The following is a 25412-nucleotide window of genomic DNA, read 5'->3' on the forward strand; positions in this document are numbered from 1 at the left end:
GTAGTACACGATACAGTGTGAGTTTGAAGCACAAGGTAGGAAACTATGAGGATGAAATTAGGTACATTTTGGTTTTACTTCTAAATAAAGCATAGGTTGAACAATTTTTTTAATTCAGTAGGAACTCACTGCCTAATGAATTAAAAAATTGTCCAACCTATGCCTTATTCAAAAGTATAACCAAAAATTACGTAATGTCATCCTCATAGTTTCCCATCTTGTGCTACCCACTCACCCATGTTAGTACTTTAGATATTCAACATCATCATTATTATCTACAGTATTTCATCAATTTGTAATGTAGATACAGTATTATGAATAATAATAATAACTACATTATGATAATGAAGTTATTATTATTATTTTATTACCTTTATTGTACATGTATAGCTTAAGGACCTGCCCAAAATACTGTGTGCGTGTGTTAGTGGCTTTGCAAGAATGTTACACTCAAACCCCCAATATATGTACTTTCTCAACCCAATGTACCTTCTTGTATAGAAATACTGTACATAAATACGTATCTGGTTTAAATGAAGTAGAGACTAGAGTGTGATGTGTTAGAAAATATAGGTTATTCAAGGGAAAGTATTGGTTTATTAACATAAAATCAAGTGAATGAAAAGATGGGTCACTATGCAAATGAGTGCTTCAAGGAAAGACAGCTGAAATATAAAAGCCTTAGATATACACCAAGATTGTTGAATTGTCTGAATGTCTATTGTAAATTGTCTGTGTTACTAGTCATACAAGTATTTGTGTGTACGTCTGGTAACATACTGCATGTGTAGAGGAAGGCATGTATATGTTTATCACTCAGATGTTCGGTAATATGCTTATTGTTTGTGATGTGTATTTATATATATATATATATATATATATATATATATATATATATATATATATATATATATATATATATATATATATATATATATATATATATGAACATGTTGTACTGAATGGGGTGAGACTACCTTGAGCTACCTCATCCCTTTGTGTGTATTTATGCCTCAATAAACTTATTTCATTTTCAATTAGATACACTGTATTTAGAAATGCTCAATTCAACATACATCATACATGAAATTAAAGATAAAGTATAAATTATGACATGCATTATTATTAAAATATAAAGGGAAATCTGGTGAAGAATTGCAAGGCAGAAATTCACTTCAACTGGTAATATGAGAAGACTGTTCAACCATAGATCTAATGAGTTATTCACAGATAATTTAGCATTATATTTGGATAACAAATTATTGAATAATGAGCAAGGGATATTGCAAAAAAGGGCTTCATAATCACTATGCAATAAATTATATGCAACATAAGACAAACACAGGATTGTGAGGAAAAAATGATCAGTACTAACCTGCATAGCTGGTAGAAATGTTGCAACTTGCAACCATCGTATATAGAGTTCTCGCTCAGGAACATGTCCATGTCTAGCTATGCCACCAATGGGTCCGACATCAACCAAGGAATACCCTAACATAGCCAGGGTTAAAACACGTGGCACCAGTGTTCCAAGACCTCTCCAGGATCCATCTGCTGTACCAAGTGTCAGGAAGGTTGGAGGCATCGGTGTAGTGACTGTCCCTTCAGTGCTCACAGGTGGTGATACAGCACTTACAGAAGCCATAAAATATACTAATATTGAATCAGGCCCTGGGAGGGGCATGTGATATTCATGAAATACAGGTAGAGCATGAGCATCTGCTGGCTGTAAATGGAAACGATCAATTTTGTACGATTTTTGCAGGTGTTGCAAGCGAGATGTAAACCACTTGGTTCCTCTCGGGTTACTAAAATCTGTAACCACTGAAGGATGACTCTCATCATAATTAGTCAGTGCAGGTAGCGAGGAGTTTTTCTGTCTCACCCAGAGATTTTCCCTAGTCCCACTATTGAACGCTGAAGCCCCAACACTAACAAAAGGGTGAATAGTGAGCGCCAGATGAAAGCCTTTATCTTTCAGTGTCTGTGCCAATAATGCTGGATCAGGAAATCTATCTGGGTCAAATTCTAGTTCACCAGGCTCACCCTGCCAGGAAGGTGGAAGTAATACATGCCCCTGAAGTCCATATTTTTTACTGAGAATACTTTCTACGTATTCTATTACTGCCTCTTGTGTGAGCTGCGGTCTATCAGGGGGCATCCATGGCACCCAAACAGGGTGCTCAAGTCTTTCTTGGACACGATCTTTTACCTCTTTTTTGAAGATTTCTTTTAATATTTTACGTGGCTTCCGTGAAACATTCATATGTCCAACAGCCTTTGGATGACCTAGCGGTGCTTCTGTATTTTGATTTTCTTCCACATAAGATTTGTGTGTGACAAGACTAGAGGAAGCTTCAACAACAATTTTTCTTTTGTTAACTGCTTCTTGGTGCATGAAATATATAAGAGAAGTCACATTGGGAGCTGTGCAGAGATGGTATTCCATTGTTGGTAATGGAGCTATCAGTGATGGGTATGGTCCAGTTTCTAAACATACTTGCCCATCATTCTCATAATTAATGGAGACTTGTCCACTGAAACTCTCTGGTAGGGTTAGAAGAGAAGCCCGATCAGAAAGCCACGTATGTCGTAAAAGTTGACCCCAAGAATCTCTTCCAAGTTTGCCGGTGACCATTCTTTCAGGTGCAATATTTGCGTTTGTGACCGGGAATCCACCCTCACTCATTTCCCCACCCCCCCACCATACTCCATGCTCTTTGTCTGCTTTCAAACAATCTCTAAGTTTAAATTCTTCATTTGCTGCTCCCCACCACACTGAGTAGCACTGAACATCACCTTGGGCATACAATTTGCGGAGCTGTAACTGAGCCAACCCAGTCCAGTCTAAACATACCATATCCCTGCAAGGAAAAACATTTATGTTACATGTAGATCACTTTTTTTTAATAACAAGCTTAGGTATACACAGCAATGTGCTGTTACCCTATTATGTATGAAAGATTAAACAGTCTAGATAAAAAACTAGCTACAAGTTCATCTAATATTTCCATCTCACAGGATGGTTAGTCATACATGGAATCAGGGAAGAAATTATTGGCCTCAATACAAGAACAAATCAGCTCTAACTAAAAATCAGGAGAGAACATGAAATAGCCTCCACTAGCAAAATCTGGGTACAACACAAAAATATCTTCCAATATTCCTGAGTGTAGGAAGTAATTACAGAGCTCAAAGTACCTCATACCATTTGGTCTAAAGTCACTTATAACAGGGCAATCACAGATATAGTGTTGGAAAGTATGTCCCAGCTCTTATTCACATAGTTTACAATTGGAATGTTCACTATTGGGGGATTCATTATCTGCAGCCATCCGCCATAGATATTGATATCCCAGCCTAATTCTGGCAATTACAATGTCACACTGTCTAGTGGATGTTTTACTCTCCCCGTACACATAATTCTCGGTTCTAAACATGTCATAGCTTTTTATAGTCTTGCTTTCTGGCCTTTGTGTGTGTCAGTAACTGCTTTTCTGTCTTCCCTAATTTCCTGAAATATTGCAGCTTTTACAGCAGAGATTGGAATGCCCATATCCAACTCACTTTAAGGCTTATCACATGCAGTTTTAGCTTCCATATCTGTGTCATCATGCTGGACAATACCTATGTGAGATGGTAGCCATAGAAATGAGACTGAAACTCTTGCTCTTTGCATTAATAATGTTTATAATGGATGTTACAACATTCCTAGTATCTATTTTGCATGTTGGGTTTTTAGGGGCCTGAAGAGCTGACTTTGAATCACAGAAAATTACTCCTCCACTGTTCTTCAGTGCATTAGTGGCAAGTTGTAGTGCAGCTAATTCTGCATGTGTGGAGCTAAGCCAGATATTCAGTCTCACACTTTGTGGTGTACAAAGTGTGTACAACATATTTCACCAACATATGTACACAGTACAAAATTTACTTACTCATAATCATCATCATCTGGTCTTTTGTGTGGCATAGTGTAATTGTGCCTTTTGAGGTAATGGAGATAATTTGTGCAGTCCTCAGGTATTGAGTTTGGTGGGAGGCTGCTCCCTAGATGTACTGTAGTGAGAGGCTTCCATTCTGCATTATAAATTTCCAGAATCCTTGGAGATTCATAGAACTTGATGCAGTTAAATATAGAGAGCTGCAGAGATGGAGAATACACAAGTATGAGACAACACAAATCTATGAATTGTGTTTACGAAATTGTTATACTATGCAGTATTGACAAATTTATTTACAAACAACATTTTTGTACAATTTCATTAACAATTTAAATATTGTAATAAATAAATAATGCAAGGTTTCTTACCTCAAGTAAGTGAAGATTGTAAAAGTATGTGGTGAGGGAGATGCCAAGTACAATGGTGACGAATAACAACACAACAAGCACCATCAGTCCAATCTCTGCCCGGGTCTTTGTGGCTGGTGTATTTGGTTTCTGTTGTCAGCAGAACAGAAACAATCATTTATGCAATAATCATCTAATCACTGTTAAAGTTAAGTCCTTTGAACCACTCGGTACATTAGGTTTGCACAATGAAATCACATGAAATATGATAATAGGGTCCCAGTAATGCAGTCAAGTTCACACACTCAACACACAATCAGGAATCCTGGGTGGGACAGAAATGACTGGTTGTGTTTCCTATCACCTAATGTCCCTGTAAACCTAGCAGTAAATAGGTACCCAGTAGTTAACTTCTTGTAGGGTTGCTTCCTGGGAAGGGTCAGTAATTCGACCTTGGGTGGACCTCGATATAAGCCTATTATGTATACTGTATATAATATATACTGTACTGACTGCCTGTTCCTGACACGATGAATTATGAATTATTTTCAGTGATAATTAATACTTAGTGTGAACTACAGGGTACTTTATTTTAGACCATTGGCTTTCAAGCTTAACAAGCCACAACGCAGGACAAAATATTGGTGATGCTTTTTTTGCCTGAAGGGTTATAAATTCATGGAACTGCCTGCTCACTGAAGCCGAAACATTATTATAATAAAAATAATAATAACAATAATAATAATAATAATAATAATAATAATAATAATAATAATATTAAACAGAGAGAGTAATCACACTAATGTCATTGCATCAATGAGAAAATCCGTACGAGCTGTGATGAGGATTTGGACCAATGCGGTGGATGTTCCCAGGCTAACGCTCTAGACAACTAGACCACGACATGGTCAACAGGATTGCAACCTGGAATATTACTGCACCCACGAGAATTCCTTGAGGCTTCCACTGAAGCCAAACCAGGGCATCGCACAATCCCCCCATGCAGAAGTAGTAGTTGCCATCCTTTTCAACCATGCTGTGGTCTAGTCATCTAGAGTGTGAGTCTGGGAAAACCCAGCACATAACTGCTGGGTGTCCTGCAGATTTCTCATTGATGCAGTCATGTTAGTGTGATTACTCTCTCCGTATTGAAAGAGGAGCATCAGAGGAAGAACATTCCTAGATGACAGAGTCAAGAGCGCATGGGGGGATTGTGGGAAACCCTGGTTCGGCTTCAGTGGAAGCCTCAAGGAATCCTCATGGGTGCAGTAGTACCCAAGTTGCAATCCTTTGACCATGGCATGGTTTAGTTGTCTAGAGCATGTGCCTGGAAACACCCAGCACATAAGTTTAAATCTCATCACGGCTCCTATGGATTTTCCCAATAATAATAATAATAATAATAATAATAATAATAATAATAATAATAATAATAATAATAATAATAATAATAATAATAATAATATTAATTCACATAGAAATCTCACTAATGTGATATATATATATATATATATATATATATATATATATATATATATATATATATATATATATATATATATATATATATGAGAAAATCAACTGGAGTAATGAGGTAACTCGAACCAGTGATGAAGGTACTCCCGGCAGTGCACCTTACCCCTGTACAATAACATGGTATAAGTTATACAACCTGGAATTTTATTGAATGCACAGAAAGTCTGGAGGCTTCTTTTGAAGCCAGTCCAAGTTTTACATATAAACCCCATGCACTCTGGTGTAGGTTAAGTATGTTGATGAAGAACTTTACTTAAAACAGAGTGCATAGGGGGTTATATGTGAAAGTTGAACTGGCTTCAGTAGATGCCTCCAGACTTCCTGTAGTCAGCGGAATCTGCAGGTTGTATAACTATACCATATTGTGGTTTATGGGTAAGGAGGGGTTTAGGGAGTTGGGGGTTCTGTTACAGCCCTCTATGAAGTGTTTCAAGTCAGGATTAGTATTGCAATGTAGTCTTGAAGACAGTAAACTGGAGAGTGACTTGAGCTTTTTTGAGCTTTTTATAATAATAATAATAATAATAATTTTTATTTAGGTAAGGTACATACATACAATAAATTTTTACAAAGATTGGTTGACTTATAGGTAGAGCTAGTACATACAATGCCTAAAGCCTCTATTACGCAAAGCGTTTCGGGCATGATAAACTTAAATGACAAGCTTAATACTAATTGAGCATAATGAGTAGAATGAAAACAAGAAATGAAAACATAGATGAAAAAGCAACACAAATACAATTATGTCGACAAACAGCGCTCTTTAAAGAAAAACAGACATTGGTTGACAATAGAAGGGTAAGGTAGGTTACAGGGAATTTATTAGGTATTGCTTCATTTTTAACTTAAACTGGTTGAGAGAGGTACAGTCTTTAACATGGTTGGGAAGGTCATTCCACATTCTGGGCCCCTTGATTTGTAGAGCATTTCTAGTTTGATTAAGTCGTACTCTAGGAATATCAAAACTGTATTTATTTCTGGTGTGGTGCTCATGGGTTCTGTTACAACCTTCTATGAAGCTTTTGAGATCAGGATTGGCATTATAGTTTAGCGTTTTATATATGTATAATACACATGAGAGAATGTGCAGTGACTTAATGTCTAACATATTCAGAGATTTGAGTAGGGGTACCGAGTGATGTCTGGGGCCAGAATTGGATATTGTCCTAATAGCAGCTTTGTGTTGAGTAATTAGAGGACGTAAGTGATTTTGGGTAGTAGAGCCCCAAGCACAAATACCATAGTTGAGATATGGATAGATAAGGGAGTAATAGAGAGTGACCACCAAAATTTTTATTTTGCATGTTTTATAATTTAAGTAAAGTTGTTGCATGCTGTTTGTTATTATTCAAATTGCTGATTTATGTTGAATAATTATATGCTTGAAGTAGTTTTCAGTCAAAAATCCCCATACACAAATATTGTTGGCGAAATATGGATAAATGAGTGAATAATATAGCGTCATCTGAGTGATGTACATAGTAGTGGATTTTATAGAGCGTACATAGAGTTTTCAATAATTTTTTACTATATGGCAATTACACTACATTACAAGTAATGTTCAATAAATTGTCTATGTGTATGCCAAGTAATTTACGGTATCTTATTCTCTCAATCTGGGTGTTACTTATTCCTAGCTCTGTTAGATTAACTACTTTATTTCCAAATATTGTAACATGTAATATGTTTTTTCAGTGTTAAAGGTGAGTTTGTTAGTAGTCAGTCACATATGGACTTTTTTGAGTTGGGTATTTACTGAGTCAGTAGGGATAACTGGGTTAGAGTGTGAAAAAATTAAGGTTTTATCATCAGCAAATAGTATTGGCTCAAGGTGCTTCCATTTACCTAAATTTACATGAGAGCCACTAACACTCTAGTGGCCTCGACGAGGATAGGAAGTTGGCGGCTTGTCAGAGGTCCCCCCATTTACATATTTACAGGTTCAACCTTCAGGTTAAATCTGTAAATTCCTGAAGGTCCCTGAAACTTACAGCTAACTTAACAATCCCAGGGATTGAATGTTCATCCATCCATGAAAGTTAAGGTTCTGTGATTTAAGAAATTAAATACAGCACTGAACCTATACAGTAATACATTTTGTCCGAAATGCTGTGTATATTAGTGCCTTTAGGCATAGTATGTACTAGCTCTATCTAGAAATCCAAAATTCTGTTTGTAACTCATTTTGAATGTATGTACTTTTGCCTGAATAAACATTACTATTAATTATTATTATTATTATTATTATTATTATTATTATTATTATTATTATTATTATATATGAATCAGTAATATTAGTAGTTTGTAATTACCATAAATAAGATAAAAACTTCTTAAGAATATTTACTAGTAATCTTCTAGAAAATGTTGAATCTGCAAGCAACACCATTGCACTTACCCCCATTTTTTCTTGTATGAGTGATGAGAGAGAGTTGTGAGACGAGGGTTGTAAGGCCTTAGACTTGCTCTCCTCGCGGTTACCGCCTATGATGCCTCGCTGCGAGCTGGAATAATCAATTGATATAACTATTCAGAACTGGCATAACTCCTACTTGATACAAGACACTTCAACGGCAGTCGCTTCTAGCCATTCATATGCTCAACATATAGAAAAATAATGTCTCTTGATAAAATCTTGAGACCTGACAGACCTATTTTATATATTTTATCAATAAAACTGACAGCCACTTAATGTTTAATACAAAACTATTTTTAACTCAAAAGACGCTTGATAAAAGTAAACAGAAGGAATTCAATTCTACAACGATCAGGTGTGTGCAGGATAAAACTTATTTTATATTCATCAAGCGCTAAATATCATGTTTCATTGTATTGTGCATTGGTGTCGGAGGGACGAAGGCAGGGGAACAGGATCTGAGGTCCTCTGTATTCTGTAGTTAATGGTACTTCTTACACACCGGATACATGGGTCCCTAAACATCCTCTTGGCATACTATGCTTCGCTCAAGACTGCCTTTTGGTTCTCTACTGTGTGTGTATATTTTACCAAGAGAATCCATCCTCTTGTTTATACACACCCAGCACTAAGCATGCAAATACATGCCTCTACAGTGTACCCTTTGAAGCTCCTTATTCTTGACGGAGCGACCTCCTGCATCCTCTTGTGCGAGGTATTTCTTAAAATCTTGAGGCATTAACATTGTAAAAGAAGCACCTTAAATATGTGTTAAGAGAATTCTGCATATGTATCTGACTGTGATGTGACATGAAGTGACTCGGCTGCTCCTCGCCCAGAGTAAGAAACACAGTGTTGAACAAAAAAGTAATAAGAATGAAGATCACTAACAACAAGCACAAGCAAGTAAGAAATACAAATGAAAGTAGAAAGATTAAAGGGCACAAGTGAGGGGAAAAAGTCAAATACAGGACTGGTAACAAGACCAGCATTGATTAAAGGTTGAGAGAAGAGATGAGGAGCAGGAGCCATGAGTCACTTATCCCACTAGACTGTAACCCAGGCCAGTGTTGGCTCTCTCTAGCCCAGGCCAGTGTTGGCTCTCTCTAGCCCAGGCCAGTGTTGGCTCTCTCTAGCCCAGGCCAGTGTTGGCTCTCTCTAGCCCAGGCCAGTGTTGGCTCTCTCTAGCCCAGGACAGTGTTGGCTCTCTCTAGCCCAGGCCAGTGGTGGCTCTCTCTAGCCCAGGCCAGTGTTGGCTCTCTCTAGCCCAGGCCAGTGTTGGCTCTCTCTAGCCCAGGCCAGTGTTGGCTCTCTCTAGCCCAGGCCAGTGTTGGCTCTCTCTAGCCCAGGACAGTGTTGGCTCTCTCTAGCCCAGGCCAGTGGTGGCTCTCTCTAGCCCAGGCCAGTGTTGGCTCTCTCTAGCCCAGGCCAGTGTTGGCTCTCTCTAGCCCAGGCCAGTGTTGGCTCTCTCTAGCCCAGGCCAGTGTTGGCTCTCTCTAGCCCAGGACAGTGTTGGCTCTCTCTAGCCCAGGCCAGTGGTGGCTCTCTCTAGCCCAGGCCAGTGTTGGCTCTCTCTAGCCCAGGCCAGTGTTGGCTCTCTCTAGCCCAGGCCAGTGTTGGCTCTCTCTAGCCCAGGCCAGTGTTGGCTCTCTCTAGCCCAGGCCAGTGTTGGCTCTCTCTAGCCCAGGACAGTGTTGGCTCTCTCTAGCCCAGGCCAGTGGTGGCTCTCTCTAGCCCAGGCCAGTGTTGGCTCTCTCTAGCCCAGGCCAGTGTTGGCTCTCTCTAGCCCAGGCCAGTGTTGGCTCTCTCTAGCCCAGGCCAGTGTTGGCTCTCTCTAGCCCAGGACAGTGTTGGCTCTCTCTAGCCCAGGCCAGTGGTGGCTCTCTCTAGCCCAGGCCAGTGTTGGCTCTCTCTAGCCCAGGCCAGTGTTGGCTCTCTCTAGCCCAGGCCAGTGTTGGCTCTCTCTAGCCCGCATGTCTTACTGTACACGGCTCATTTGATTTGCTTACAATTAAGCAATAAGATGGTGCTAGAGAATACACATTAGCACAACTGCATTAGTATCATACTCCCATCACCAGCAAGGCAGCTGAGTAGGGTACATCCCACACCAGCCGCGTGCCTTAAGATGACGTATATGTGTATGCCGTTACAGCCCCGCTCCTGTGCCATTTAAGTCCACTATGGGCTCACCATAGCCCGTGCTACTTGCAACTTTGTGTTCCCGGTAACTGAATCTTCAAAACAACAAAACAAAATACCTCGTGTGTGTGTATAAAATGGTTAAGGTGATGTTTCTATCATGATTTAGTGTTAGATGAAAGAACATAGATGTCAGCGCTAAAGACAGGTCACCACTTACTAATACATCTTGAAGTAGGCAGAGCGGTTGGAACATATAGTGTCATCCCACGACGTGTAATCATCTCCGCCAGGCTCCTCTTCTTCGTCAGATGTGTGTATTGAGGACGAGGCATCACTATACAAGCGAAGGAGGGCATGCCAGGTGAGGTGAGGGGTCATGCGAGGCAGGAACACACCCACAGGGGGGTAGAGGGAGAGACAAGACCACGCATTAGCTGGCTACAAGTCGCCATACCACAGCGCAGTAAGGTAGGTTTAAGGTATGAGGTGCTTATACGTGCACAGAATTAATTTCACACTGAAAGCAAACTGAGGAATTCACAAATGTTATTGCACAATTAACTCGCATGTTAAGAGAGCTTGCATGCTTTACACGTGGCATAATTTCATGGAACACATCATATCTACATGTGTGCGTAAATGTGTACTACTGATACCTCTATCCCTGGGCACCTTTATAAATAAAACAATACACAAAACATCAAGAAAAATACAAAGTACAGAATACTACACGTGAAGAATAATGAGTGGATAAAGAGTATTGATAATGAGGGCCAGGAATGCTGGCCACACTACCCAGCCGCAGGTTGCTGGGAATGTCAATGATGGCGGGTGAGCGCGCGTGAGGGCCCGAGGAACACACTACTCACAGCTAAGCTCTGCTTCATTACCATCCCCTCTCTCTCTCTTTGTGCCATTGTTGATATAATAAAATATACATTAAACTTGTGCAACTAGCTTATCAAGACTGCAACTTGCGTAGCTAAATGAATTTTGGAGGTTTAGTTCCTGACTTCGCTATGTACCACTAACCTTTTCTACTACCGCTCATAGGATAGGTATGGGGGGTCCACTAAGGCCTATAGGATGGGTATAGGGTGCATAGTGAATGAACTAAACTAAACACTGTTTGTGATTCTTCCTATGGCTAATTCACTGTCACTGTCACACACACACACACACACACACACACACACTCTCACACACACACACTCTCACACACTCTCACACACTCTCACACACTCTCACACACTCTCACACACTCACACTCTCTCACACTCTCTCTCACTCTCTCTCACTCTCTCTTAAGTGAGAGAGAGTGAGAGAGAGTGTGAGAGAGAGGGATCTCTCTCTCACACACACACCATTGTGAAGCCAGAATACAGATACACACGTGTGTTGAAGATGCAGATAACAACATTAAAAATAAATAGTGATTTACTCTGGATAAAATCTAATAAAACTGAGTCAAAGTGAAATTGACACAAGTTATCCCTATTAATCAATATTTTTATTATGAAAACCCGCACATCTATAGATCTTCCAATAAGGTTAGCATTCTAGACGCTACTACCCCCTAGGCTCGGGTAAAAGTACCTCTGGGAGTGTGCACCACCTGCTCTTGAAGACGTCACTGTAAACACTGCCAGCAGATCTATTCACATACGTCACTTTCGTCACTGTAACCGAAAGTGAAAAAATCGCCGAGTTCTGAGATAACACTATCATTGCTGTTCAAGAAATGGGTCAGTATTTCATTGGTTTTCAAGAAATGTGTGAGTACTTCATTGGTGTTCAAGAAATGTGTGAGTACATCATTCATAATGACGTACTACCAGAAATTGTAGCCAAGTATCCAAAGTTTGCTTTACTGTAGGTGCCGCCTGCACGTGACTGTAAAGCTGCCGCCCAGTTGGGTGGGTGTGGAGCAGGATTAAATTTAAATTGATTAAATTTTGCCCCGAGGGGCGAGTTTATTGGGCAGCGCCACACATCTTGTGAGTGGACACACTTAGTAACCGAGTAAATGGGTCACCGCAGATGTAAATTACCTTTTTATAGAGACTGTTGTGGTCTGCTTCTTGAGACACTTGTAATATATAAAAAAGACTATTGATATTTGTATGTACATATGGAAGAATCAACACAGGATTAATCTGATCACTTTCGTGATTCTACACATTTTCAAGGAAAATAATTTCATTGTGACGTCATCAGGTCACACCCTTGCGTATATTTATATCTGTTTAACAGGATGTCTGTTTGTTCAAGGTTGGAGGTTAAACGTTTGGGCTCGTCTTACTCATATTTCCAAGATAAATTATTTTGAGTAGGGGAGTGTCACATGTCAGTCAGTGATGGCTTTGAAAATATCGGCATTTATAGACACCGCTCCTCCCCCATGCGATTTTCATGAAGTCAGGTCTGAAATATTTGTTGTGTTTCCCATAGAGTTGTTCGGGGGGTTTGTGGGAGGGAAGAGGGCATAAAGACGGGAGGGGGGGAAGAGACCCGGGTACCCCTTCCAGCCAGATATGAAACAAAATTTGATCTCATATTTTGGGGAGGCTCACCATAGCCCGTGCTACTTGCCCCGCTCCTGTGCCAGGTAAGTTACGGGCTCGCCATAGGCCGTGCTGCTTGGAACTTGTGCCGAGTAGCTGAATCTATAACAACATATTTTGGTTAGGTTGGGTTGGCATGGGATGGGATGGGTTAGGTTGAGTTATGTTTACTGAAAGAGTAATGATGACTTAAGAGTGGTGAAATTGTGCTCAGGTCTTAGACTGTACTAGCGCGGCCTGAGACGCACGTCAACATGATAACATCAGCGGTGGTGCCTTATGTGAGGACGGCATTCAGTACCTTGAACAAGGAGTCACTCAGAGCGTCCTGCACCACGGGTGTGGGGCAGGACGAGAGTGTGGAGGCTGACTCCACATATGGAGGGAGAGGTAGTGAAGGCTAACTCCATACATGAATTCAAAACTAAGAACAACAGAACTCGAGGGACAAGTAACCAACTCCATCCTTTGACCACAGGCGTAAAAGCTTGCCCGGGAGCTGAAGCTCAACCCTTGCAGCCCATCTAGGTATGAACACACACACACACACGTACGCGCAAGACAGGCAAAAAGTAACGTTTAAATAAATATAATCATTACAATGTGTGTGAGGCGGTGTCCCGGACCTGGTGGACGCTAATATGACAGAGGTGAGGTTGAGTAACGCAAGTGTGTGGGGCACTGTGAAAATAACCCGGCCAGCCATTGTTGTTGTCTTGGCACCTGGAGCCAACCGCTGTACTTTGCCAGCGCCAACAATTTAGTTTATTGTTAGGAGGTGTTTTTATCAACTTGAATACAATCGGCGCAAGTCTCGTACAATTGGTGCCTTTCCCCGTGTCTACGCCCCCACCCCCCTCCGCCCACCACTCCCCCCCTCCCGCCCACACAAGCTCATTTAGGTAAGTACAATAGCACAATAAACTCGCAAAACCGTGAAATTCGCGATAAAATATTGGGACCACAAAATATTGGGGAGCCGGTCGGCCGAGCGGACAGCACGCTGGACTTGTGATCCTGTGGTCCCGGGTTCGATCCCGGGCGCCGGCGAGAACCAATGGGCAGAGTTTCTTTCACCCCTGTTACCTAGCAGTAAAATAGGTACCTGGGTGTTAGTTGTCACGGGCTGCTTCCTGGGGGTGGAGGCCTGGTCGAGGACCGGGCCGCGGGGACACTAAAAAGCCCCGAAATCATCTCAAGATGATTAAGATAACCACTTAATGGGCTCGAACCCGTGCCTCATGGAAGTCCAGGAAAGCAAGTTCGATCTCATAATGTGACCTTTAATATTTTCTGAAGGATAATAGAAACCATGCGGTTATTGGTTTCAAAAGTGGGTGACACGAGAATTTGGAGACTTGTGAGTCGCTATTAAACCACCGACAGGAGCTAGAGCCCAACCTTCCAAGCACAACTAGGCGAGGACACGTGAGCAAGGAGCCGTGTTCTCCTCCCTGCCTGGGGATATGTGTATTTACTATTTGTGCCTACAGAATCGAGCTACTAGCTCTTGGACCCCGCCTTTCTAACCAATCTATTTTCCCTGTTATATCTACTACATATATTTCTCTCAAACACACACACACATACACAGGCTGTGTGTGTGTGTGTGTGTGTGTGGATGCTTATGGAGGCTGATTCCATACACAGTGTCAAGTGTAGATATGATAGAGCCCAATAGGCTCGGGAATCTGTACACCTGTTGATTGACAGTTGAGAGGCGGGACCAAAGAGCCAGAGCTCAACCCCCGCAAGCACAACTAGGTGAGTTCATACACACACACACACACACGTGTGCATTAAGTCGTCTGATCACAACCGATGATCGCGGCATAAAATGTATATATTTATCACTCAGAAATTCGCGTAAAATGCTGATTGTGATATGTGTGTCTATATATATGTATGAACACGTTGTACTGAACGAGGTGTGAATAGCTTGAGCTGCCTCATCCCTTTGTCTGTATTTATACCTCAATAAACTTATTTGAATTTGAATGATAATCGCGGAGGTCAATTCCCGCGTCAGGACAGAAGTGTTCGGGCAGCATTTCCTTTCACCTTATGCATCTGTTCCTCGAGTGCAAAGTCGTAATAAAGTTTAGTGCAAAGAAAACTATAGCGGCCGCTGTAGAATCCCACTCATCATAGTCCGAGCACCGCTCCTGTGCCAGGTAAGTCCACTACGGGCTCACCATAGCCCGTGCTACTTGCTCCGCTCCTGTGCCAGGTAAGTTACGGGCTCACCTTAGCCCGTGCTACTTGGAAGTTGTTCCGAGTAGCTGAATCTATAACAACATCCCTCTCATGTTAGGAGGGCGGGAAGTGCCGGCGACGAGGCTGACTATAGCGTCTTAGGAACGCAGAACACTTGACCCGCGGTCCTTATCACAGATTACCGCCGCTGGCTCCTCACCATCGTACCGATAACGCCGTAATCTCGTCCTCATTTCCAACAGAATTTTCAAATGTCAAATTATCTTAAATGCCGATGTAAATGGTTTTTAAAAGATAAAAATATTTGTAAAGTACAGTGTGTGGAGGGGCCTTAGCAGGGGCCCGCCTGCCGCCCCTCCGTCACCTACCTGAATGAACTCTTCCTGGGAACTACCTTGAGGTTACCTTGAGGTTACCTTGAGGTGCTTCCGGGGCTCAGCGTCCCCGCGGCCCGGTCGTCGACCAGGCCTCCTGGTTGCTGGACCCGATAGTGAAACCGACTGACCGCCGCCCTCTCGTCTAATACGTCGCATTTGTAACGGAATTGATCAATCCGTTAAAAAATACGACATACAAATACAAATATTGATTCAGGTAAAGTACATATATACAAGGTGAGATACAAAAGTTGATGGATTTATAGATAAGAGCTCGTACATACGATGCCTAAAGCCACTATTACGCTATAGTGGCTTTTATATAATTAGTATAAATTATAGTTGACGTTTTCTAAGCTTCGGTCTCGATAGGTTTGGTTGCTGCTTGGAGTCGTACGTTTTCTAGTTAGAGAAAAAACAATTGTATTTTTTACGAAGAGGCAAATCGAGAGAATGAGTTGATATATGAGGCATGGACAAGGGTAGGTTGTACACATACACAGCACCGCTCCTGTGCCAGGTAAGTCCACTACGGGCTCACCATAGTCCGTGCTACTTGGAACTTATGTTCTGAGTAGCTGAATCTAAAACAACAACAGGTAGGTTGTGGAGCAGGATGCGCGCGCTTGACACTCCTCGCGCACTGTGCGCAGGACCTCCTGTCCACCTCATGAATCGCAAGCAGGCTAACCGCTGCGGCCAGCAACATAACCGACCCACTGGTTCAAGGAGCACTGCGTCACTGCGTCACGGCCAGGTCGCAAGTGTTACCACTGCAGAAGGACCAGGATTCACTCGGTGAGGGCATCGGGCTTCAAGTGTTGCATCTCGCCCCTCCAGGTGTCGCTCGTCCAGTGTGGTCACTTCTCTCGTAACATATCTTTTGCTTTTAAAACTATGGTTACATTTACGGGTTTTGTTTCCCGTCACTACAGCCGCCTTGCTGCTTCTTTACAAATATAATAATAATAATAATAGTAATAGTAATAAATATTTTATTTATATAAAAACATAGGACTCGATTACAGTGGTTATTTGGTAGGTGCAGTATTTTGATATTTAATAAGGCAATTATTAGCAGCATTCCGGCCAGAACTTGACACAGACGTTTGTTGACATTATTCACAGTCCTCATCAGGATACACCTATCGGCGGTCCAGCGCCATGACACCTTATTCCTTTGTACCCTTGTTATATCTACATACACAACAACGGATGGTGGCAGACTACTAATTCCCCTTGTGGTTGCTTCCTCTTGCTCACGGGTTTTTCACTCAACACTCAAGAGGTGTTTCCTCACAGCCTATCATCTAGCCTCCGCCAGAGTCCTCTGGCCCTTTACGCTCAACATTTTGAATATTTCATATTCTTCTTCTTCTCTGGCAATTGCCCTTATTATCTTTAACCATTTTATCACCTGTCCTCTCTTTACTGTTGACTGTAACTCTGTGTGGCTGAGCTCTCTCACCCCCTTCCCCCTGGCTGTACCTGTGTCTCCTTCTCTGTTCTAGGACAAGTCTTGTCTCTCCTCTGTTCTAGGACAAGTCTTGTGTCTCCTCTGATCTAGGACAAGTCTTGTGTCTCCTCTGATCTAGGACAAGTCTTGTCTCTCCTCTGATCTAGGACAAGTCTTGTGTCTCCTCTGATCTAGGACAAGTCTTGTGTCCCCTCCTCAGCTCTGGGACCAGTCACGTGCCTACAGTCTTGTCTACAAACACCTAAGCACAAAATCTTTAGTAAATACACTCTTACACGCAAGATTTATTGACTGATCAAATATATAGTGAGGCAGGTGCGGCGCCCTGGCACAGTCGCCTCTGTACGCCCTCACACACTCATAAACTGTTAGTGGGGGGGGATGGGGGGGGCCGGCGGGGCGGCACTCACACACTCACAAACTGTGAGTCTGGATGAGTATGAATTCTGAGTATGGATGTGAAGTGTATTGCGGGCCAGTGAGAGAGACACCAAGCTTCCTAAATGCTGAAGTGTTCTATCCCCAGCCTCTTGATCTCTTACATCTGCATCTCAAGATGCAGAATTAGAATCCCAACTTGTTCCCCCTTAAAAGAAAGAACCGGAGGAGACTATGCTCTGTAATCCGACAAAGCTCACCGAGTTTGTCCCCAAGGGCCTCAGTAGACTGGTGCCCAGTCATTCATCACACGAGCTTTAGAGGTTGAAGATGAAAACGAAATGCAGTTTAAGTGTTAACATTGGCGTCCCTCGCCCCTCCCCTCAGCCTCAGACACTCCTAGAAGCCCAGCAAGGGTAGGTACGAGAGCTTGAGGCCAACCCGGGGTAACACGGGAGGTGTATGGAACCATGTTGACCAGACCACACGCTAGAAAGTGAAGGGACGACGACGTTTCGACTTGAGAATTGGCCAGGACAGACCGAAACGTCGTCGTCTCTTTGCCTTCTAGTGTGTGGTCTGGTCAACATACTTCAGCCACGTTATTGTGACTCGTCGCCTGTGTATGGAGCCAAGCAGACTCGCGTCTAAGGGTAAACATTAGACAAGAACCAATTGGAATATTCGCCCTCTGAAGCCCGCATGACCCCGGTCAGAACAATAGTAGTCACACTCTTCAACTGATTCATCGTCCATTGAACTGGTGTTTACACCCTGTCCTCATACCAGAGACGCGTGTGGCGGCCAATGAGTCGCAGCTGCTGCTGGACACACTCAACTTCCAGATGAAAACATAAGGTAATTGTCAGGAGAGAGCGCTATGCCAGTGTGAGTATATAGCACATGGAAGGAATATGAGGACAAGGAGCTGGAATATAAGGACAGAGGTTAAGGAACAGTGCAAATCCACTTGGGCCATCGGGGGTCGAACCCCGACTCTGTATAGGCCGGTGGAACGCCGACACTGTAAAGACCGGTCGAACGCCGACTCTGTATAGGCCTTCTCTCTACCGACCAGTCCAAGTTGAATAGAGGGGTGGCCAAGCACGACATACATAATGGGGTAGCAACAGCGCAAGTCTCGTCCTTCCCCCAGTATAATTTGGCAAGGGCGAGCCTACCAGGGGCCCCAAGACACCCGCCAGCACACAGCCTGCCGGGGTCACCCACACCTCACTCCCACGTGAAGGTTGCCGCCACGGGGGACACACCACCAACCAGGAGGAAGGTATTAGGTAGCGTTAGACCGGCCATAGTAGGTCGATCACAAGGTACCAGCTGGGAGAGGTAATCCTTCAGGAGTCAGGACGAGAGAAAGATCTGGGAGTTGATATTACACCAGACCTGTCCCCAGAAGCCCACATCAAAAGGATAACGTCAGCGGCATATTCAAGGCTGGATAAGAACTGCCTTCAGAAACGTGTAAGGAATCCTTCAGAATCTTGTATACCTCATATGTCAGACCAATACTAGATTATGCGGCTCCAGCGTGGAGTCCGCATGTAGTGAAACACAAAACGAAGTTAGAAAAGGTTCAGAGGTATACCACCAGGCTAGTCCCCGAGCTGAAAGGAATGAGCCATGAGGAAAGATTACTGGAACTGAACCTCACGACACTGGAAGACAAAAGAGTTAGGGGAGACATGATTTCTACCTACAAAATTCTCAGAGAAATTCACAGAGTAGATAAAGATAAACTGTTTGTGGTACGCGAACAAGGGGACACAAGTGAAAACTGAATACCCAAATGAACCACAGGGACTTTAGAAAGAGCTTTTTCAGTGTCAGAGTAGTTAACCGGTGGAATGCATTAGGCAGTGATGTGATTGAGTCTGACTCTATACACAGTTTCAAATGTAGATATGACAGAGCCCAGTAGGCTCAGGAATCTGTACATCTCTATTAACAATAGAGAAGCGGGACCATAGAGCCAGAGCTCAACCCCCGCAAGCACAACTAGATGAGTACACCCCAGCATATACGTCCCTCACACCCTCAAAACACTCAACACTTCACCTGCCTCACACCCTCACCATTGACACAGACTCAACACCTCATAAACCCTCAATTTCCTACCATATCTCCTCGTTCTTGGGTGGCGCGCGGAAGAGCGAGGGGAGTCGCACCACCTCCACTACCACAGGAGGGAGCCTGCCTCTTACACCCGCGGCCACGGAGTTACTCTGAGACACGCTGTCGTCCTCTGCTACGGTGTTACTCTGAGACGAGGTGCTGTCCTCAGCCACGGTAGAACTGTGAGGCACGGTGCCGTCCTCTGCTACGGTGTTACTGTGAGATGCGCTGCCGTCCTCTGCTACGGTGTTACTGTGAGACGCGGTGCTGTCCTCACCTACGGTAGAACTGTGAGGCACGGTGCCGTCCTCAGACACAGTGTAACTGTGAGGCACGGTGCCGTCCGTGTTACTGTGAGCCACGGTGCCGTCCTCAGTCACTGTGTTACTGTGAGGCGAGGTACCATCCTCAGACACAGTGTCCACGTAAGGTATAGTGCCATCCTCAATCACCACAATGTCACTGTAACGCGCGGTGCCGTCGTCGGCTACGGTGTCACGGTAACGCACGGTCTCATCCTCAGTCACGGTATCCATGTAAGGGATAGTGCCGTCCTCACCCACGATGTCACTATGACACACGATGCCGGCCTCCACCTCCTCCTCCTCTCCGGAAAGCGAGACTTCCTCGAGAGACGCCATCTCTCTCCCCCGGTCAAGAGCCGCTCCCAGAGTGTCCTCTGGAGACAACCTCGAGGTAGATAACCTCTCCCGAGCCGCCTTCAGGAAGAAAACGTATTTAGGGTGGTAGCGGGACGAAAGAGAAGGGAGAGGCGTTCCCTAGGGCGAGAGTCCCGCACTAGACCCAGCGAGTCACTGGTCGGCTCGGCCACCCCCCACGCTGGACCAGGCACCTACCTCGATCGCAGGTGATGTCATCATTATCTTCTTTATCTCTTTATCTCTTGCTAATAATGTTTCCTCTTGGACTAGAGTCATTACAGAGGCATTATCTTTAACCCCCTCTCTTTTACTATCTCTCTCTCTCTCTCTCTCTCTCTCTCTCTCTCTCTCTCTCTCTCTCTCTCTCCTCTCCCGGCCTGCCCCCTCTCAATATATATATATACAGCCCTTACACACACACACACACACACACACACACACACACACACACACACACACACACACACACACACACACACACACACACACACACACACACACACACACACACACACACACACACACACACACACACACACACACACACACACACACACACACACACACACACACACACACACACACAATGATCTCCCAGAGGGTATAGATTCGTTCCTCTCAATGTTTGCCGACGATGCAAAAATTATGAGGAGGATTGAAACAGAGGATGATAGTAGGAGGCTACAAGATGACCTGGATAGACTGAGTGAATGGTCCAACAAATGGCTGTTGAAGTTCAACCCGAGTAAATGCAAAGTAATGAAACTAGGAAGTGGAAACAGGAGGCCAGGCACAGGATACAGAATAGGAGATGAAGTACTTAATGAAACAGACAGAGAGAAAGATCTAGGAGTTGATATCACACCAAACCTGTCTCCTGAAGCCCACATAAAGAGAATAACGTCTGCGGCATATGCGAGGCTGGCTAACATCAGAACGGCGTTCAGGAACCTGTGTAAGGAATCATTCAGAATCTTGTACACCACATATGTAAGACCAATCCTGGAGTATGCGGCCCCAGCATGGAGCCCGTACCTTGTCAAGCACAAGACGAAGCTGGAAAAAGTCCAAAGGTATGCTACTAGACTAGTCCCAGAACTAAGAGGCATGAGTTATGAGGAAAGGCTGCGGGAAATGCACCTCATGACACTGGAAGACAGAAGAGTAAGGGGGGACATGATCACAACCTACAAAATCCTCAGGGGAATCGACCGGGTAAACAAGGATGAACTATTCAACACTGGTGGGACGCGAACAAGGGGACACAGGTGGAAGCTGAGTACCCAAATGAGCCACAGAGACGTTAGAAAGAACTTTTTCAGTGTCAGAGTAGTTAGTAAATGGAATGCATTAGGAAGTGATGTGGTGGAGGCTGACTCCATACACAGTTTCAAATGTAGATATGATAGAGCCCAATAGGCTCAGGAATCTGTACACCAGTTGATTGACGGTTGAGAGGCGGGACCAAAGAGCCAGAGCTCAACCCCCGCAAGCACAATTAGGTGAGTACAATTAGGTGAGTACACACACACACACACACACACACACACACACACACACACACACACACACACACACACACGGAATCATTCAGAATCTTGTACACCACATATGTAAGACCAATCCTGGAGTATGCGGCCCCAGCATGGAGCCCGTACCTTGTCAAGCACAAGACGAAGCTGGAAAAAGTCCAAAGGTATGCTACTAGACTAGTCCCAGAACTAAGAGGCATGAGTTATGAGGAAAGGCTGCGGGAAATGCACCTCACGACACTGGAAGACAGAAGAGTAAGGGGGGACATGATCACAACCTACAAAATCCTCAGGGGAATAGACCGGGTAAACAAGGATGAACTATTCAACACTGGTGGGACGCGAACAAGGGGACACAGGTGGAAGCTGAGTACCCAAATGAGCCACAGAGACGTTAGAAAGAACTTTTTCAGTGACAGAGTAGTTAGTAAATGGAATGCATTAGGAAGTGATGTGGTGGAGGCTGACTCCATACACAGTTTCAAATGTAGATATGATAGAGCCCAATAGGCTCAGGAATCTGTACACCAGTTGATTGGCGGTTGAGAGGCGGGACCAAAGAGCCAGAGCTCAACCCCCGCAAGCACAATTAGGTGAGTACAATTAGGTGAGTACACACACACACACACACACACACACACACACACACACACACACACACACACACACACACACACACACACACCCTGGCCTAGCAGCATGCACCCTACAACACCGTCTCACTCCGTCCCACGTGTGTCTTGACTGCAAGATGAACTGCCATCCGGTAAAAAAGGAAACGTCCCCCGACTGTTTCTGCCTTGCCCACGAATTGACCCCGGGGTCCCTGGGTTGTGAGCCGAGGACGCAGACCACTGTGCTACAAGTTTGTGTAATAACAGCATAATATGCCGTAGAATGAACCACAAGTATGGTCATGAGAGGTCGTTGATTTATGCAACAGTTTAGGGGTAAGATGATAGACGGGGGATCACTTTACTGTTTCAAGCGTAGGTTAGACATATATATGAATGGGTTTTGGTGGATACCCATAGGAGCCATAGAGGGGGTCAACAGACCTTCTGCACGGTTTCCTTTAGTCTATGCTACTTGCATACTCTCAGTAGGAAGGCCTTGAGGGACTAGTAAGAGTGAGATTGTAGGAAAGGTTTGAGGTTTGAGTGCAGGCGATCCCCCTCTACCACCACAGCCTCCTCCTCCTCCTCCTGGCCTGCATACAACTTACCACCCTCAAGTGTTCCCTGGCTACCGTAAACCTTCACTTGCAGATCATTCCCGCACGCTACAGTCACCCCCATACACTGCACCTGCAGTGTATGGGGGTCGCTTCCATCCTTTGTTCCCAGCTTTGTATCTTCTCAAACTTGTTTAGTCTGCCTGTACCAAAGCAAGACATGACAGGGGCAGCGTAATCAATAGATCTCACGATATGCCATGTAATTACCATTGGAATGTGAAATATAGAATATAATTAATAATTGTGTACTGTATGGGTTTGTGAGCTCCTTGAGGGACCTTATATAGAGGAGGGTAGAAATAGCCAAAGCTACTCTAGCCTTTTGAGATGTACTTCCTTTTTCTCAATAAACTTACTTGAACTTGAACCTCAAGTCGTAGGTCGCATTTTTTCACATTATCATAAGCAATTTTACAATTTCAATCTATTAGAAAAGTAACACCTCACAAATATTCACGTTTTCTATGCATCGGACTCGATAGGTTATGTGGTTTGCTTAGGTCAGTAATGTGTGGTTAGGGTGAAAGGTTGGGGGTGTATGGAGCAGCATCTGGTGAGCACATGCTGGGTTATCACACCCGCTTCCTTGTGTCTTGTTCACTCATGTGTGCTCACCTTGCGTCTGGGTGTACTCGCCTAATTGTATTCACCGAATTGTGCTTGCGGGGGTTGAGCTCTGGCTCTTTGGTCCCGCCTCTCAACCGTCAATCAACAGGTGTACAGGTTCCTGAGCCAACTGGGTTCTATCATATCCACATTTGAAACAGATCTACTGTCTACTACTATCATATCTACACGTGTGTGTCTGCGTGTGTGTGTGTATGTGTGAGTGACACAGCACACACACACCCGGCGAAGAGCTCCCCTACACAAGCAAGTAGGCCCTCTGCCTCCCGCAATCACACATGCATCACTCCCACTTACCTTCCCACAACAGTACCGGCATTAATATCTACCGCATGTTTTATTGATATCCTCTCTGGCACTCCTAGACTGCTACCCCCCCCCCCACACACACACCCTCCCCCACAGCTACTCACCTGTCGATATCGTCGACGACGGCCTTAGGGGCGGCCGGGACCTCCTCCTCCTGCTGCTGGTACTTGTCGTCCAGGAAGATGATCCTGGACTGAGTCTTGGGTTTGCCCTGCTCCTTCCTTACTACTCCCTCCCTCCTCTTCCTCTCCCTGCCTCTCTCCGGCTCCCTGCGCTGGTCGCCGGGAGAGGAGGAGGGGGAGCTGTCAGGGGTGACTCGCTTCTGGAGGATGAGCGCTGAGGACGACTTGGGCAGCAGCTGGCTCGATTCCTCCGCTTCCTGCAGCACAAAACATCGCTCAGTAAGTACAGGCAAACCTCTCTCTACACACAGCATTTGAAATGTTGTATCTCAAAACCTATCTCACACACCCCCACCCCCCCCTCTGCCAGATGTACTGATAGGTAAACGCACACACACATGCGCAAACAGGCGATGCTCAGGAACATGAATACGACCCTACAAGCACGCTTAGGTAAGTGCATATAGACACGTACATACACTCACTCTATAACTCTCACTCTCACACAGAGGTATAAGTTACGAAGAAAGGCTGAAGGAGTTGAACCTCACGTCCTTGGAAAACAAAAGAGAAAGGGGAGACATGATAACCGCCTACAAAATTCTCATGGGAATTGGCAGGATGGAAAAAGACACTCTTCAGCACGGGTGGAACACGAACAAGGGGACACAGGTGGAAAACTTAGTAGCCAAATGAGTCACCGAGACGTTAGAAATTTTTTTTTCAGTGCCAGAGTAGTTAAATTAATAAATGGAATGCACTAGGAAGCATTGTGGTGGAGGCTGACTCCATACACAGTTTCAAATATAGATATGATAGAGCCCAATAGGCTCAGGAATCTATATACCAGTTGATTGACGGTTGAGAGGCGGGACCAAAGAGGCAAAGCTCAACCCCCACAAGCACAACTAGGTGAGTACACACACACACACACACACACACACACACACACACACGCGCGCGCGCGCGCGTCCTCCTAACCGAGCAGACAGCCCTCGGGGTCGTAGTCCTAAGTCTGGAATGCTCTCGGACGTAGGTTCGAATCCTCGTCACGGCCCTTGTGGATTTGTTTCTAAATCCTGGGTTCGATTCCCGGCCGAGGCAGAAATAAATAGGCAGCGTTTCTTTCACCTGATGCCCCTGTTTACAAATAGTAAATAGATACCCGAGGTTAAATATACTCCCAAGAACCCACATGAGCGCCACCCAAGTATACCTAAGACTGGGTATACCCTTAAGAACCCCCTGAGCTACATCCGAGTATACCTCAGACTGGGTATACTCTCAATAACCCCATGAGCTCTACCCGAGTATACCTAAGACTGGGTATACTCCCAAGAACCACCCGAGTATACCTAAGACTGGGTATACTCAAGAAGGACCCCTAGTATA

At 44.2% G+C, this 25412-nt stretch overlaps 1 protein-coding gene across 4 annotated transcripts in view; it reads right to left on the minus strand.

The window, feature by feature from the left end:
- The window catches only part of LOC123760006 (myogenesis-regulating glycosidase), a 58671-nt gene that overhangs the window by 5419 nt on the left and 27840 nt on the right, over positions 1–25412 (minus strand). The window contains exons 4-9 of one of the 4 annotated variants that reach the window (XM_045745343.2): positions 24003–24277; positions 10603–10719; positions 8223–8328; positions 4310–4438; positions 3936–4141; positions 1376–2864 (exon numbers count right to left, since the gene is read on the minus strand). In XM_045745343.2, coding sequence (XP_045601299.1) covers positions 1376–2864; positions 3936–4141; positions 4310–4438; positions 8223–8328; positions 10603–10719; positions 24003–24277 — 2322 coding nt within the window. Of the gene's footprint in view, positions 1–1375; positions 2865–3935; positions 4142–4309; positions 4439–8222; positions 8329–10602; positions 10720–19534; positions 20375–24002; positions 24278–25412 lie in introns of those variants that run through there. The other 3 variants (XM_045745345.2, XM_045745344.2, XM_045745346.2) reach the window with 3 other exon arrangements.

This window comes from Procambarus clarkii, chromosome 16 (assembly GCF_040958095.1).
Source record: "Procambarus clarkii isolate CNS0578487 chromosome 16, FALCON_Pclarkii_2.0, whole genome shotgun sequence".
NCBI lineage: Eukaryota > Metazoa > Arthropoda > Malacostraca > Decapoda > Cambaridae > Procambarus > Procambarus clarkii.